The 12,125-nt window shown below is 47.0% G+C and overlaps 1 protein-coding gene across 1 annotated transcript in view; it reads left to right on the forward strand.

Moving 5' to 3' along the window:
- Positions 1 to 10,939, forward strand: part of WNT9A (Wnt family member 9A) — a 239,158-nt gene extending 228,219 nt beyond the window's left edge. Inside the window, exon 4 of the mRNA XM_069647079.1 lies at positions 8,523 to 10,939. Within this exon, the coding sequence (XP_069503180.1) occupies positions 8,523 to 8,996 (474 nt within the window). The 3' untranslated portion in view covers positions 8,997 to 10,939. The remainder of the gene's footprint in view (positions 1 to 8,522) is intronic.
- The last annotated feature ends 1,186 nt before the right edge of the window (positions 10,940 to 12,125 follow it).

Genomic DNA, 12,125 nt, shown 5'->3' on the forward strand with positions numbered 1-12,125 from the left:
TCAGTGATTGCCAGCTGCAATCCCCTGTGTGTTCCTCCTCGGGGTCTTGCGCCGGCACGTCACTACTTTGTTGCTCGTTGTCGTCGTGGGGCCCCTCACAGTCCGTCCAGAGGTGCTGGGGCACGGGCTTGAACCAGGAGGCGTTCCTTGTCACTTCCCGACCTCCCCGTGTGACTGTTATCATGGTCCCACGCCGGTTGCTGATAGTCCATGGCAGTTCCTCATACCTGGTGTCTAACTTGGATTTCGTGGGATTTCGCAACATGATGACTTGGTCGCCCACTCTGTGGTTTGAGGGCCTTGCTCTTCTCTTGGCGCTCATGTGAGCATTGGCACGTGTTCTCCTCGTTTCCACGCGTGCATGGTCGACGTCGTCAGGGGTTCTGCTTGGATGATGGGGGATCGACGAGTTGATGATAGTTCCGAACATAAGGTCAGCAGGTGGTATGCCCGTGGTACTGTGGGGGGTGACCCGATAGTTCCTTAGGAACCGGAATAGGTCGACCCTCCACGGGCTGGTGTTTGCCTTTGATACTCGGAGTACCTTGTTGATGGTCCTCATGAATCGCTCGACGTCCCCATTCGCTTGTGGCCACCTTGGCATGATGTGATGATATTTGATGCCCAGTTCCTGTTGGTACGACCTGAATTCCTCCCCTGTGAATGGGGGTCCATTGTCACTCTTAATGGTCGTGGGCAGGCCATGGGTGGCAAACATCTTTTCTATTGCCGGGATGACCACTTCCGCGGCGGTGGACTCCACTATCTCGACCTCTGGATAGCGTGAGTGGTCATCGATTGCCACCAGTAGATGTAGACCCTCTCTGATTTTGCAAAAGTCAATGCTGATGGCTTCCCATCGTGCCCGGCCACGCTCGGCCGATAGGATCGGTTCTGGGTCTGGTGGTCCACTCGTTATTTGGCAGGGTAGACATGTGTTCACTAGGTCCTCAACACGATCGTCGATGTGAGGGAACCATACCCTGTGTCTGATCCGTGCCTTTGTTCTTGCAAGCCCTTGGTGTCCTTCATGCGCTAGAGCCACTATCCTGTCCTGCAGCCTCGGGGGTATGATGATGCGGTCGCCCCTTAGCAGGAGCCCCCCCTCCGTGATTGAGAGGTCTTGCCGAACCGTGAACATGTCTGCTAGGAACTCCTTGGCCCTCTCGGTTCTGTTGCGTGTGTGCGACATGAAGTCTTTCCAGTTCCCTGACATGATGGCATCTTTTACCAGATCGCAACAGGGGTCATTCTGGGTTTCTGTTGCAATGTCCTCAATGTTTATTGCTTTGGGCCTCATGGTGTGGACTACTTGACAAATGTGCTCCTCCGTTTCTTCGGCGACTAGCACTTCCTGCTGGGTGGCTGGTCGTGGGTGTCTCGACAGGAAGTCCACGGGGTTGCCACTGCCCGGTTGGTAGACAAGTTCGAAATCATATTGCTGGAGGTGTAGTAACCACTTGGTGATTCTGGCTGGTGGGTGTGCCGATGACCCAATGAAGATTGGTAGTAGGGGCTTGTGGTCGGTGATCGCCGTGAACGTACGCCCGTATAGGTTCATGTGGAAGTGTCGACACCCCCATAGAACAGCGATTGCCTCCTTTTCTATGTGGGAGTACCTTTGTTCCGTTGCTGTGAGCGCCCTGGATGCATATGCAATCGACCTTTTAGTGCCCTCCTTCGTGACCTGCATCAGGATTGCTCCAAGTCCGACAGGGCTGGCGTCCACAAATAGTTCGGTCGGGAGGTCCGTGTCGTAGTAGGCCATCTTTGTATCAGTCGACAGGGAGTCTTTTATGCTCTCAAATGCTTGCTGGCATTCGGGCCCCCAGTCCCACTTGGTGCTGGCCTTTGTTAGTTCCCGCAGCGGTTCGGATAGGGTTGCTAAGTTCCGAATGAATCTGCCACAGTAGGTGGCCATCCCCAGGAAACTGCGCACCTCGGTGGGAGTCGTGGGGGGGCTGGCAGCTTGTATGTCCGCCACCTTCTGGGGATCCGGTGATATGCCGGTGCGGTCGAACCTGTATCCAAAAAAAGTTATTTTCGGTTTTAGGAATTCGCACTTCTCTCGATGGATTGTGAGTCCGGCGCTTTCCAGCCTGCCCAGTAGTGTCTTGAGTCTCATGATGTGTTCCTTGGTGTCCGGTGCATGTATTAGGATGTCATCGCTCACGTTCAATACTCCTGGTATGCCTCTGATGACCTCCTGGATGGTCTGTTGAAAAACCTCCGCGGCCGACGATATGCCGAAACTCAGGCGCTTGTACCTCCTCAGACCTAGGTGGGTTGTGCAAAAGGTAAAGGTTTCATAGTCTGGATTTAGTTGCGGGAGAAAATGTGCTGTGAGAGCGTCCTTCGCACTCTGGTATGCATCTTGGCCGTCATCCACATCCAAAGAGTTAAAAATGCGCAGCACCTCGTCGCCCACACTGAGGAGTAGATGAGCTTTCATTTTTCTGGATGACTTGACGTCCTTACATTCCATGGCCATCTCAAACTTCTGTAGCCATAGCTGCCATCTGGGCCCACTGGACGATGGGTCTGTGAATGGGTCGAATGGTTGGATCAACGTCGACGAACTCCCCTGCGTGCGGGGCGGTGGTGACGCCATGGACAGGTTTGCCGCCATCCTGGACGGTGTGGAGGGTCCAGGGGTCGATGACCCAGTCGCCATGGTGTGGCGTGCGCTTGATCACCGATTCACTGCCTCCTGGGTTCGTGCGCGCCCTGTGTTAGGGCAGTGTCCTACCGGCACTTGTACTCCGATGGATTGACGCTTCGTGGCCTGTGTGCCATGCAGGAGACGTTTTGCAGGTGGTGACCGGGATGACACGAGAAGAGCAGAGAAAAAAAAATATTTTTTTTTCACCCCCTGCGGATGAGGTGTGGGAGGGGAATGAAAAAAAAAAAATTTTTTTTTTGTGGGTGGGGGTCACGTGATCGTGGGGGCCCCCACCGGGTGTCCAAAAATTCACACGGAGCGTCCGTGTGGCTTCCGCGTGGAAGGTCGTGGTGGAGCGCGTGGATGCTCGCTCACCTCGTCGCCATTGTTGCGTTCTCCGGAGGCCCAGCACGAAGGGGCTGGCTCCGGTCCAGGAGGCCGCGTGGGCTGGAGCGCGGCCTAGGCAGGAGCGCTGAAAAGACACACACACACACGCTGGTTTCGCTTTGCCCGGAACTACTTCCCACTCGAGGGGGCGGGGCTGCGAACACCTGCGTGCTCCGTGAGCACTGGCACAGAAAAATAATCCTTCGACACCCGTTGATAAAATGGCGCTGTCTGACACAAGCGAATGGATTAATGTTCTCTCGCAAGCAATGTGCACCGAATCACACACAGTGCGAAGGCAGCTGCATATGGTGCACGGTGAAAACAGAAATCATGATGTTTTAAGTGTTTGTATAGTGCTTGCTACTCAGCTTCACGGCACTGGAGTTATTCGTCATTTTAATGGTACACGATGTATCCATCCCACAGGGATGAACATGAACCACTGAGTTGGTTCTTCAGGGCAGTCTGAAAAGAAATCGCACCTACATGCACCCAACTCATTGAGCTATCTGTAATGCAAGCGCAATGGCCTGCGAGGTTGTAGAGTAATCACGCAAGAGTCTTGGGTGTAGGTTCTAAATCGCTTCCTTCACCTTCTTCAGTTACAGGTCACACAGGGATCACGTGAAGTTATATTGGGAGGAGCAAACCACTAGACACGCAATCACGTGTGGCGCCGAGTCTCCAACTTGCTCTCATGGAACTCGCTCAACATTCCACTCCGCGTCGCGCAGGCGCATTACTTGCTTACATCATCATTCTCACACGATACAACGCCTCCCTCCTTCACACACATTCCCAACCGCAATCCGGAAACAGCACTGGCTTCCTTCTTCAGAAACTCAATGACAGCCGGAAAGGGAAGAACTCAAGGGGGTGATTTTGAAGGCAGTGCCAATCGCATGTAGGGAGGACCCTCATGTTGTCTCTCCTGCATGCAAGTTACAAGGGTGAGCGTATTTGTGAAGAGTAAAACAACATGGAATTGCCTTTTACTCTTCATTTTTACTTTGCGGGCATTGTTTTATAATGGACTCCTATTGTATCCACAAGTGCACGGCGTATACCACAGGAATCCGTTGGTTTTGAGCCTGCATGAAAATCTCATCCAGGTGTAAAACCTGGTGCTCATCCAAGACGGAAGCGGACAGGCCAACTCTGCTATGTTCCCCTCATGCTACTAGGAAAGATATGGAAATGCACCAGAGGGTAACATGAAGGTGCAAATGGCTAACCTTTGCTTTTACACCTCACTTATACACTCGACACCATTTAAACACCCCCTCCGCCCCCCCCCCCCCGACTCACACAGGGAAACGTACATCAATGCCTACACTCACACTCCCTCACATAAAGAACACCAGGGAACCAGCAGAGGCTCATGAATCTCCAGAGGGGTGTCCCTCAATATGCAACTTGCTTATGGCAGTGTGGACCCCTAAAATTAGGCAACAAGAGCCCTAAAAGGATATGGCCACACCATTCCCTCTGCACAGGTTTCATGAAGAACCACCTGTGCCACACACGCCTCTCCACTAGTTAAAAGATGATAGTAGAATGAGAATAGGGCACAGGTAGTATTGCTGGTATTATTGCTGGGGTCATACAAGACATGATTATGCTGTGTACAAAGCATGTGCACTCACTGAGTGCACTGCACAGGCATCCCTGCAAGCCAACCCTTCCTGCATACCACACACAGAACTTGAAAAGCATACACTAGCACTGACCTCATTTCCTATACAGAAATGTCATTAAAATTACACAGTGTTCTGAATAGTCATTTGACGTGTACTTGACTAGCTATAACCAAACACAAAACGCCAAGGGCTGGGGTATGTATATAGAGGCCAAAACGAACCTGCATTCTTTAAACCAGATACATTTTGGAATATTCAACATTGAGCAAATCAGTGAGCATGTTTACATTCTAAACTCAATGTGCAATCTCAATGGGCCATCTTCCTTTAAAAACGTGTGCACATGGGAAACACGTACATAGAATTCAAGAAAAAGCACTTTTCATCATTTAAATCCACAACATTTCATCTGAAATTGACCACCATTAATTTACATGGTATATCTTACCAAATGTTCTGTACATAGTTGACACAATCAGCAATGATTAAGCTTATAAAATATTCACACAATGTGTTTCGGCCTAACAAAAGCCAATTGAAGGTAAGCTGTATTTAGTTTACCAGCCTTCATCAGGACAGGTTTAATTTTTTTTTTTTTGTTGTAACCCATTATCGGGGACACCTATTTGTTGAATAAACTCACAGTCCTAACTTTTATTGATTGAAAAACATGTGCCTATCTGATCTCTAGTCTTATTTTCCTTTATAGGTATTAAGAAATTAGTTCAAGTATCCATGCCAGGGATAATTCATCTAAATACCCTTCTGAAATTAAGATTTGGCTTTCATATATGCTTTTTTGAACCTGTCTCCTTGGCCTCTATTATATATAAATTGCCGGCATCAGTGATTTAAAACAAAAAAATATTCTCCTTAGTACACACGATTGATCCCTAGGGAAAGTAACTACTTGCCGTTCCACGTCTCGTTTCAAAATGCACTTCTCCTTGGGATGAATACTTGAACTCCACTAATTTCCTAAGTCTTATGAAGAATTATAGGACTAGAGATAAGATTGACGGGACACATTTTTCAATTGATTAAAGTTATGATTGTGAGTTTGTTTGGTGTCCCCAGTAACAGGTTCGAAAATGCAAGTCTTTCCTGATGAAGGCCGCTTTACTTGAATTGGCTCTTGTTAGGCTGCAACACATTGTATCATCATTTTATTTGCTTTGTCATTGGTGATGATTTTGTCAACCGTTTAGAGAACATTCTGTTGTTAGATATACCATATAAATTAATGGTGGTCTATTTTAGATGAAATGTTGTTACTGTAAATTATGACACGTGCCTGTTCTTGAATTCTACCTACATTTTTCGCATGTGCACACAAGTTTAAAGGAAGATGATCCATTGAGAATAAATATTGATATATATATATATATATACATATATATATATATTCCAGCCCTTCGCACTTTGTGTTTGGTTTGATTGTGGTGTTTGGGCAGTCCGGACTGAGTACCAGGTCCCTCTTTGTCATATTGTCCTTGACTAGCTCTATCCATTGAAAATACGGTTCTATGTCATTTCATCGACAGATATTTTTGATGGGTTTTTTAACAAATATTTTCCAATAAAAAAAACTCATCGAATTAGATTTTTATTTTTATTTTGGGGGTGTTCTCCCCAAACCTCCATCACCTATTGATTTTTATCTATTCCCGCCCCCCGCCCCACCCCTTATATGCACATTCCTCCGCCCCTATGAGTTTTTTTGTTGAACATTTTTCGTAAAAAAAGAACATAGAAAAAAAGTCTGTCTATGAAACGACATTGTACCGAAAATACATACACCTTTGCTGACTGTGTATTGTGACGTGTACCCAACTAGCAATCTCCTTTTGCAATGTGTACACATTCCTGGTCATGCCTACATGTCCCTGACTAGAATTTAGTCCCGAACCTTGTAAATCATGGCATTGGCTGGACGTTTGTGTAGGATAAGCTATGCCAAAGACATGTGTTCTGTGCAGATGATACTCATTCTAAATAAGCGCTCACATGCATGTGGCAACATATATAAGAAGGACTTAGAAAAATAGGGAAGCTGTACATTTCGCCCACCAGCACTACATTTTGTTGATCAGTTTTTCAGTACTTAAGTGCTACAAAGAGATTAACCGTTTTCACAAAGAGTGCACTGAGGCTGCAGGGCCATCTTTACTTTCCAAGCACCATTGGTCCTTGCACACAGAGCCAGCGCAACAATGGTAAGGCAGACCGCTGGTCCAGGATGAAGAGGATATCATACAGGGTGCACGCATACTGTCTAAAGAATGGTGGCTTGAGCAGGGAATTGAGGAAAGGGATAGTAGGAGCTGACCCTCAAAGGTGGTGATGCATCAGTGTCGTGGATGCACCGTCATAGGCAAGGAATTGAGGAAAGGGCTAGTAAGAGCTGACCCTCAAAGGTGGTGATGCATCAGTGTCACGCATGCACCGTCATAGGCAGGGGATTGGGGAAAGGGCTAGTAAGAACTGGCTCAGGATAACAATACCTCCCATCCCCATTTTGCTGGATATGTCACCTTTACACAGAGGAGCAGGGCGCTGCCTTGCTGCTTCAGGTGGTGCAGGAAGTGGTTGTGTGGCCTCTTGGGACACTGGGATGAAGCTCACCTCAACCATTTTCCTCTTTAGCTAGGATGGTCATCCCAGGACAACAGCAGTGCAGGCCCCCTCTTCTCATGTATGTGTGCAATGAGACATGTGTAAGAGGGCCTGGATTTGGTAGAAGTATGTTGGAGGGGCAAGCACTTGGCTCACAGTACACAGTGAGTTCTTCTGCTATGGAAAATAGTGTATGGACAAACACTCTGTTCTCATTAAAGAATTAGGTGGACACTCTCTGGTCCTCACAGCTTTAAAGGTTAACATTTTGAAGACTCGGGTGGAAACACATCTGGCCCTTACTCCTGTGAGGGCTGACCTTTTCTAGAATGGGGGATATGCTCCCCAGGATTCAAATGCAGTAAACGGCTGATTTAAAAAAATAAAAAATAATGTGGATGCTCGTCTCTCCCTACCATCAACCAAGCGTTGGCTAAACGATGTAGAGGGTGGCCACTAAGCTTTCCCTCCAAATAGATAGCTCTGCACCCTGAACTGAGTAGGTATCAAGGCTATGTTGAAATTGGTTGGCAAGAGCTGGGCGGCATGGTTTGCTTGTGGTTGATGGTAGTATGACTTGCCTGAGGGGCAGTGCTCCCGGCTGACCCCATCTCAAATCACTGCTGGAAGTAGAAAGTTCATTTCAAGCTCATCAGGAAAATGTAGAGGTCTAGACAAGGAATCGAGTGTAGATTCTACAGTGCGTTATTCTCCGTCATCAGTTATAGGTTGGATGACAGTTAGTTACATTGGGAAGAATAAACCCACCGACACACCGTTGCATCCGCTCCGGGGCACGAACTGACACTCGTGGAACATTCTGTCATGGCACTCTCCCAACATTCTACTCAGCACCATGAAGACACGTCACTCACATCACCCACAGGATACAACATTGAATTTAAACCTTCTGAACCCTTAGTAACTTTTATAGTTTAGGGTGTTTACAGGGAAGCTACATTTTCACCTGCAGGCACATATTATTTTTATTTTTCCCCTACAAGATCCTACTTCAGCAGTGAGATTCTTGTGTATTGTTTAGGGGATGCATGCCAGAGAGAAATTCGAGCAACACCCTTTGTTATTCTTCTGTTTCACTAAACGTTGTGGTGACTGAGTTAAAGTCAAATGATGCTATTTTTTATCCTGGAGAATATGATCTTTTAAATTCTGTTTTGATTGTATTACTGATTTTGATCTTTTCTTGTTTGTAGGTCATCAAATCTGGAGTGGAGACGACATGCAAGTGCCACGGAGTGTCCGGTTCATGCACAGTGCGCACGTGTTGGCGGCAGCTGGCACCGCTGCACGAAATTGCAAAACAGCTCAAGCAAAAGTACGAGACGTCCCTCAAAGTGGGCAGCACCACCAATGAAGCCACGGGAGAGGGGGACATTTCACCACCTAAAAAGCCAAATCCTGGTCCAAGCGACCAAATCCCAAGGACTACAGACCTGACCTATATTGACGATTCCCCTAACTTTTGTAGGATGAGCAAGTACTCGCCCGGTACCACAGGCAGGAAGTGTTATAAAGACAAGAACTGTGAGAGCATGTGCTGTGGCCGGGGCTACAACACGCAGAGCAGAGTGGTGACCAAGCCATGCCAGTGCCAGGTGCGCTGGTGCTGCTATGTGGAATGCAAACAGTGTACGCAAAGAGAAGAGGTGTACACATGCAAAGGGTAACTAACACTTGGCCTGCAGCAGAGCAACAATTTCCTTTCCGATGAATAGAATAGGGTTCATGATATGACGGCGTGAATTGACAAACAGGGTTTAATTGGCTGCAGGATTCGAAAGCTTTGTCAAGACGCAAGCACTTTGGATGCAAAAGGTGACACAAGGTTGCTTTTCTGCAAACTGCGCTGAATTGAGACGTCCAACCTCGCGGAACCAGGATGCGGAAGAGTCTGTGTGGCAAGCGGATCTCTGTCCGTGCAACCCTTAACAAGTCCAGCTTCGTCTACCCTATTGCTCGACATCCTCTTTCAGAAGAATGATGAGTGCACTTCAGAATCATTAAAGCGCTAAGCGCCTGGTGACGCTGAAATGCACCTCAACGCTTGTATACTTTGGAGACAAATGGTTACTGTTACTCTTAATCAACTTAGATATGGTGTCAATAAAAAGATCAAATGTGATTGGAGGAAATCATAACCATGCGGCTGAGAGCTTTGCCTAGAGCAGCCCACATCTCGCGGCAGAGGACGAGAACAGACATAGTTGACGGTGGAGTCCTTTTTAATCCAGGAAACCAGAAAAAAAGAAAAAGATCATACACAATTTCCTTTCAAGTGCAGACCACCACGCTGTTGGTGGTGAACGAGTTGCAACATGAAACTGTTGAGTGAACACGAGACAGTACAAAAAGCCCTCAAATTTTACGGAGCAAACGCTTTTCTTAGCACTAAGACTGTCTTTAAAAAAACCACTATTTTTGTGTTTGTATGAAGACGTTTTGCCTTTTTTTTTCTTTTATCAGATAAATACCCTGTGGGGGAGGGGTCGTTGTTGAAATCCTCCAACAACTACATTGCCAAATTAGCTCATCAGATGCATTCACAACTTACCCAGATAAATGCTGCATTGGAATACCTGGCTATCTGATGACATCCTCAGTATTTTACCCAAGAGCATCATCCCACACGGCAGCCGCCATTTTGGACAAGAGAAATTCTGAAGCCGATCATTCCAGTCACGCAAAGCCAAGAAAGGACTATGCGATCTTCCAAGATCCACAACTGTGTACACGTTCTTGAAACCACTATATTGTACTTAAATCTGTACTCGCACTAAAAGGTTTGTCACAAACTGTTCATGGAACTTTGGTTTCCTCAATGGTGGGACATTTTGCAGAACATCTACGCGTAATGAAAATTTACTTTTGTCTTTATCGTCACCTTAACGACTGCTGGTATAGAATGCTGTCGATGTTTAATAGGCTTTCCCAAACAGAACCTCACTTTAGGTGGAAGATTTCACCTCCTACCCATCTACCCCCCCCACCCGCACCCTCATTAAGCTATGCTGGTGAAAAGGGCGGACCAAGATCTGAACAGGAAGTCCCTTCTCTAGAACACGAGTGCCTTATGAAACTTAGAGCTTCAATCGGAAAAACCCACTCACAATTGTACACTCGCTGTGGTATCTGTGTACCGAGGTTTTCACATGCCAATGAAAGTATGTGTAGTCCGGACTGGGGTGAGAGTGGTGTGTAATGGAGTGGGAAGTGTTCCAAGCTTGTATTACCTCTAATGTGCAAAATTCCTTCAAATGAGTGAGTTGGCAGCGAGGAAGGACAACACGTAAGTCAACTTTGGACAAGGAATTGGAACCAGATCTGTTTGGCCTCTCATTTGGCACAGAATGACCTGACTGCTCTTTACCCAAGTGCCTTTTCGGGCAAATCTGCAACAATCATTGCCACCATACACATGACCCTCAGCAAAGCATCAAGAATTCTTTGTCTGGTTGTCCAATGACTGAGCTGAGCTGTATTATTTAGTGTGAATATATATGTATATATATAAGACAAACATTTATTTATTCGAAAGTATCTTTGAAGGACCTCCTTTATGGTTTCAATGTGGTATTATGTACATTTATAACTGTCAAAACGCCTTTTATATAATCCTTTCATGTATAACTTTCTTTTGAGCGATGCACACATGTTGTGCCTTCTTATGGATGTATGGGAGTGTCTTGACTGTTAGAAAGACTGTGTGTGCGTGTGTGTGTGTGTGTGTGCGGATCAGATACAACAGCTTGCACATAGCATGTTTTCCCAGTGGCTTTATAGGGCAGTGGGGCGAGGCCTTCTGAAGGCCACTTGTACATAAGGGGCAGGGGGTGGAGGGGGTGGGGGGATGGGGCAAGAGTGAATGAACTACTGAGTGGAAGAGCTGATCTGTGTAATATATATGACACGCACTGAAGCCTGTATGCTTTCTGTAAGTATTTAAAATGTATTTATGTCAATGCAGATATGTTGCTTCCATGTGATATATTGTAAATAGTAGGGTTTATTCTCCTGTGGTAATACATAAAACAGTAGCGAGGAACATGCATTAAATGTAGTGCGTGGAGCATGTTACTAACCCGCTGTGGTAAGGCTTGCGTCCTCCTCCTGTACCGTCCTATATGGGCTGGCATTGCACACTTGCTTTTCGCTCCTTTGTACAACCATATTGGCCTTCTCTTTGAAAGGAAATTGACTAGTAAGGATACCCAAGTTCCTTATCTCGCGCAAGCACAGTGCGTGGAGAGCATAGAGCTGGAGCACAGGATATCAGGGCTGCAGAGGTGGGGCTTTGGAAGTACAGAAAGGGGAGGAGAGAAAAAAGCATGCAAGGAGTTAGCTTGTGATAGGCGAATGGGAAATGGAGCATGCGATTAGGGGAGTGGAGCAAGAGTCAATACGAGTGTGTGGATTGTGTGAGTGGTAGAGTGAGTGGATGATGAGAAGAAATGGCCTGAGTGGAGGCACTTTGTGTGATGGATGCATGAGTCGAACCGAGAAGGAAAGCTTGCGAATTGACAGCAGTGCCGGAGGGGTGTGTACATAAGGGAATCTGAGAGGAAAGCGAGGAAAGGGCCTTTACATGCAATGCTCAAGGTCAGGAGCGGACTAGGGAAATTCCCCACCAAATTAAAGCATAAGTAATACCTGGGTGGGATTGTGGAGGGGGAGGAGGTGCATAGATGCAACTGAGATGACGCGTCACCGCTGCGTGGAGGGAAAGCCTAAATCACGGAGTGCCAAAGGCTGCCTAGTGGACTGGGGTTATTTGAGCAGATGAGAGGGAATGCCGTAGC

This window comes from Ambystoma mexicanum, chromosome 2q, assembly GCF_040938575.1.
Source record: "Ambystoma mexicanum isolate Mex_15411 chromosome 2q, UKY_AmexF1_1, whole genome shotgun sequence".
NCBI classification, from domain to species: domain Eukaryota; kingdom Metazoa; phylum Chordata; class Amphibia; order Caudata; family Ambystomatidae; genus Ambystoma; species Ambystoma mexicanum.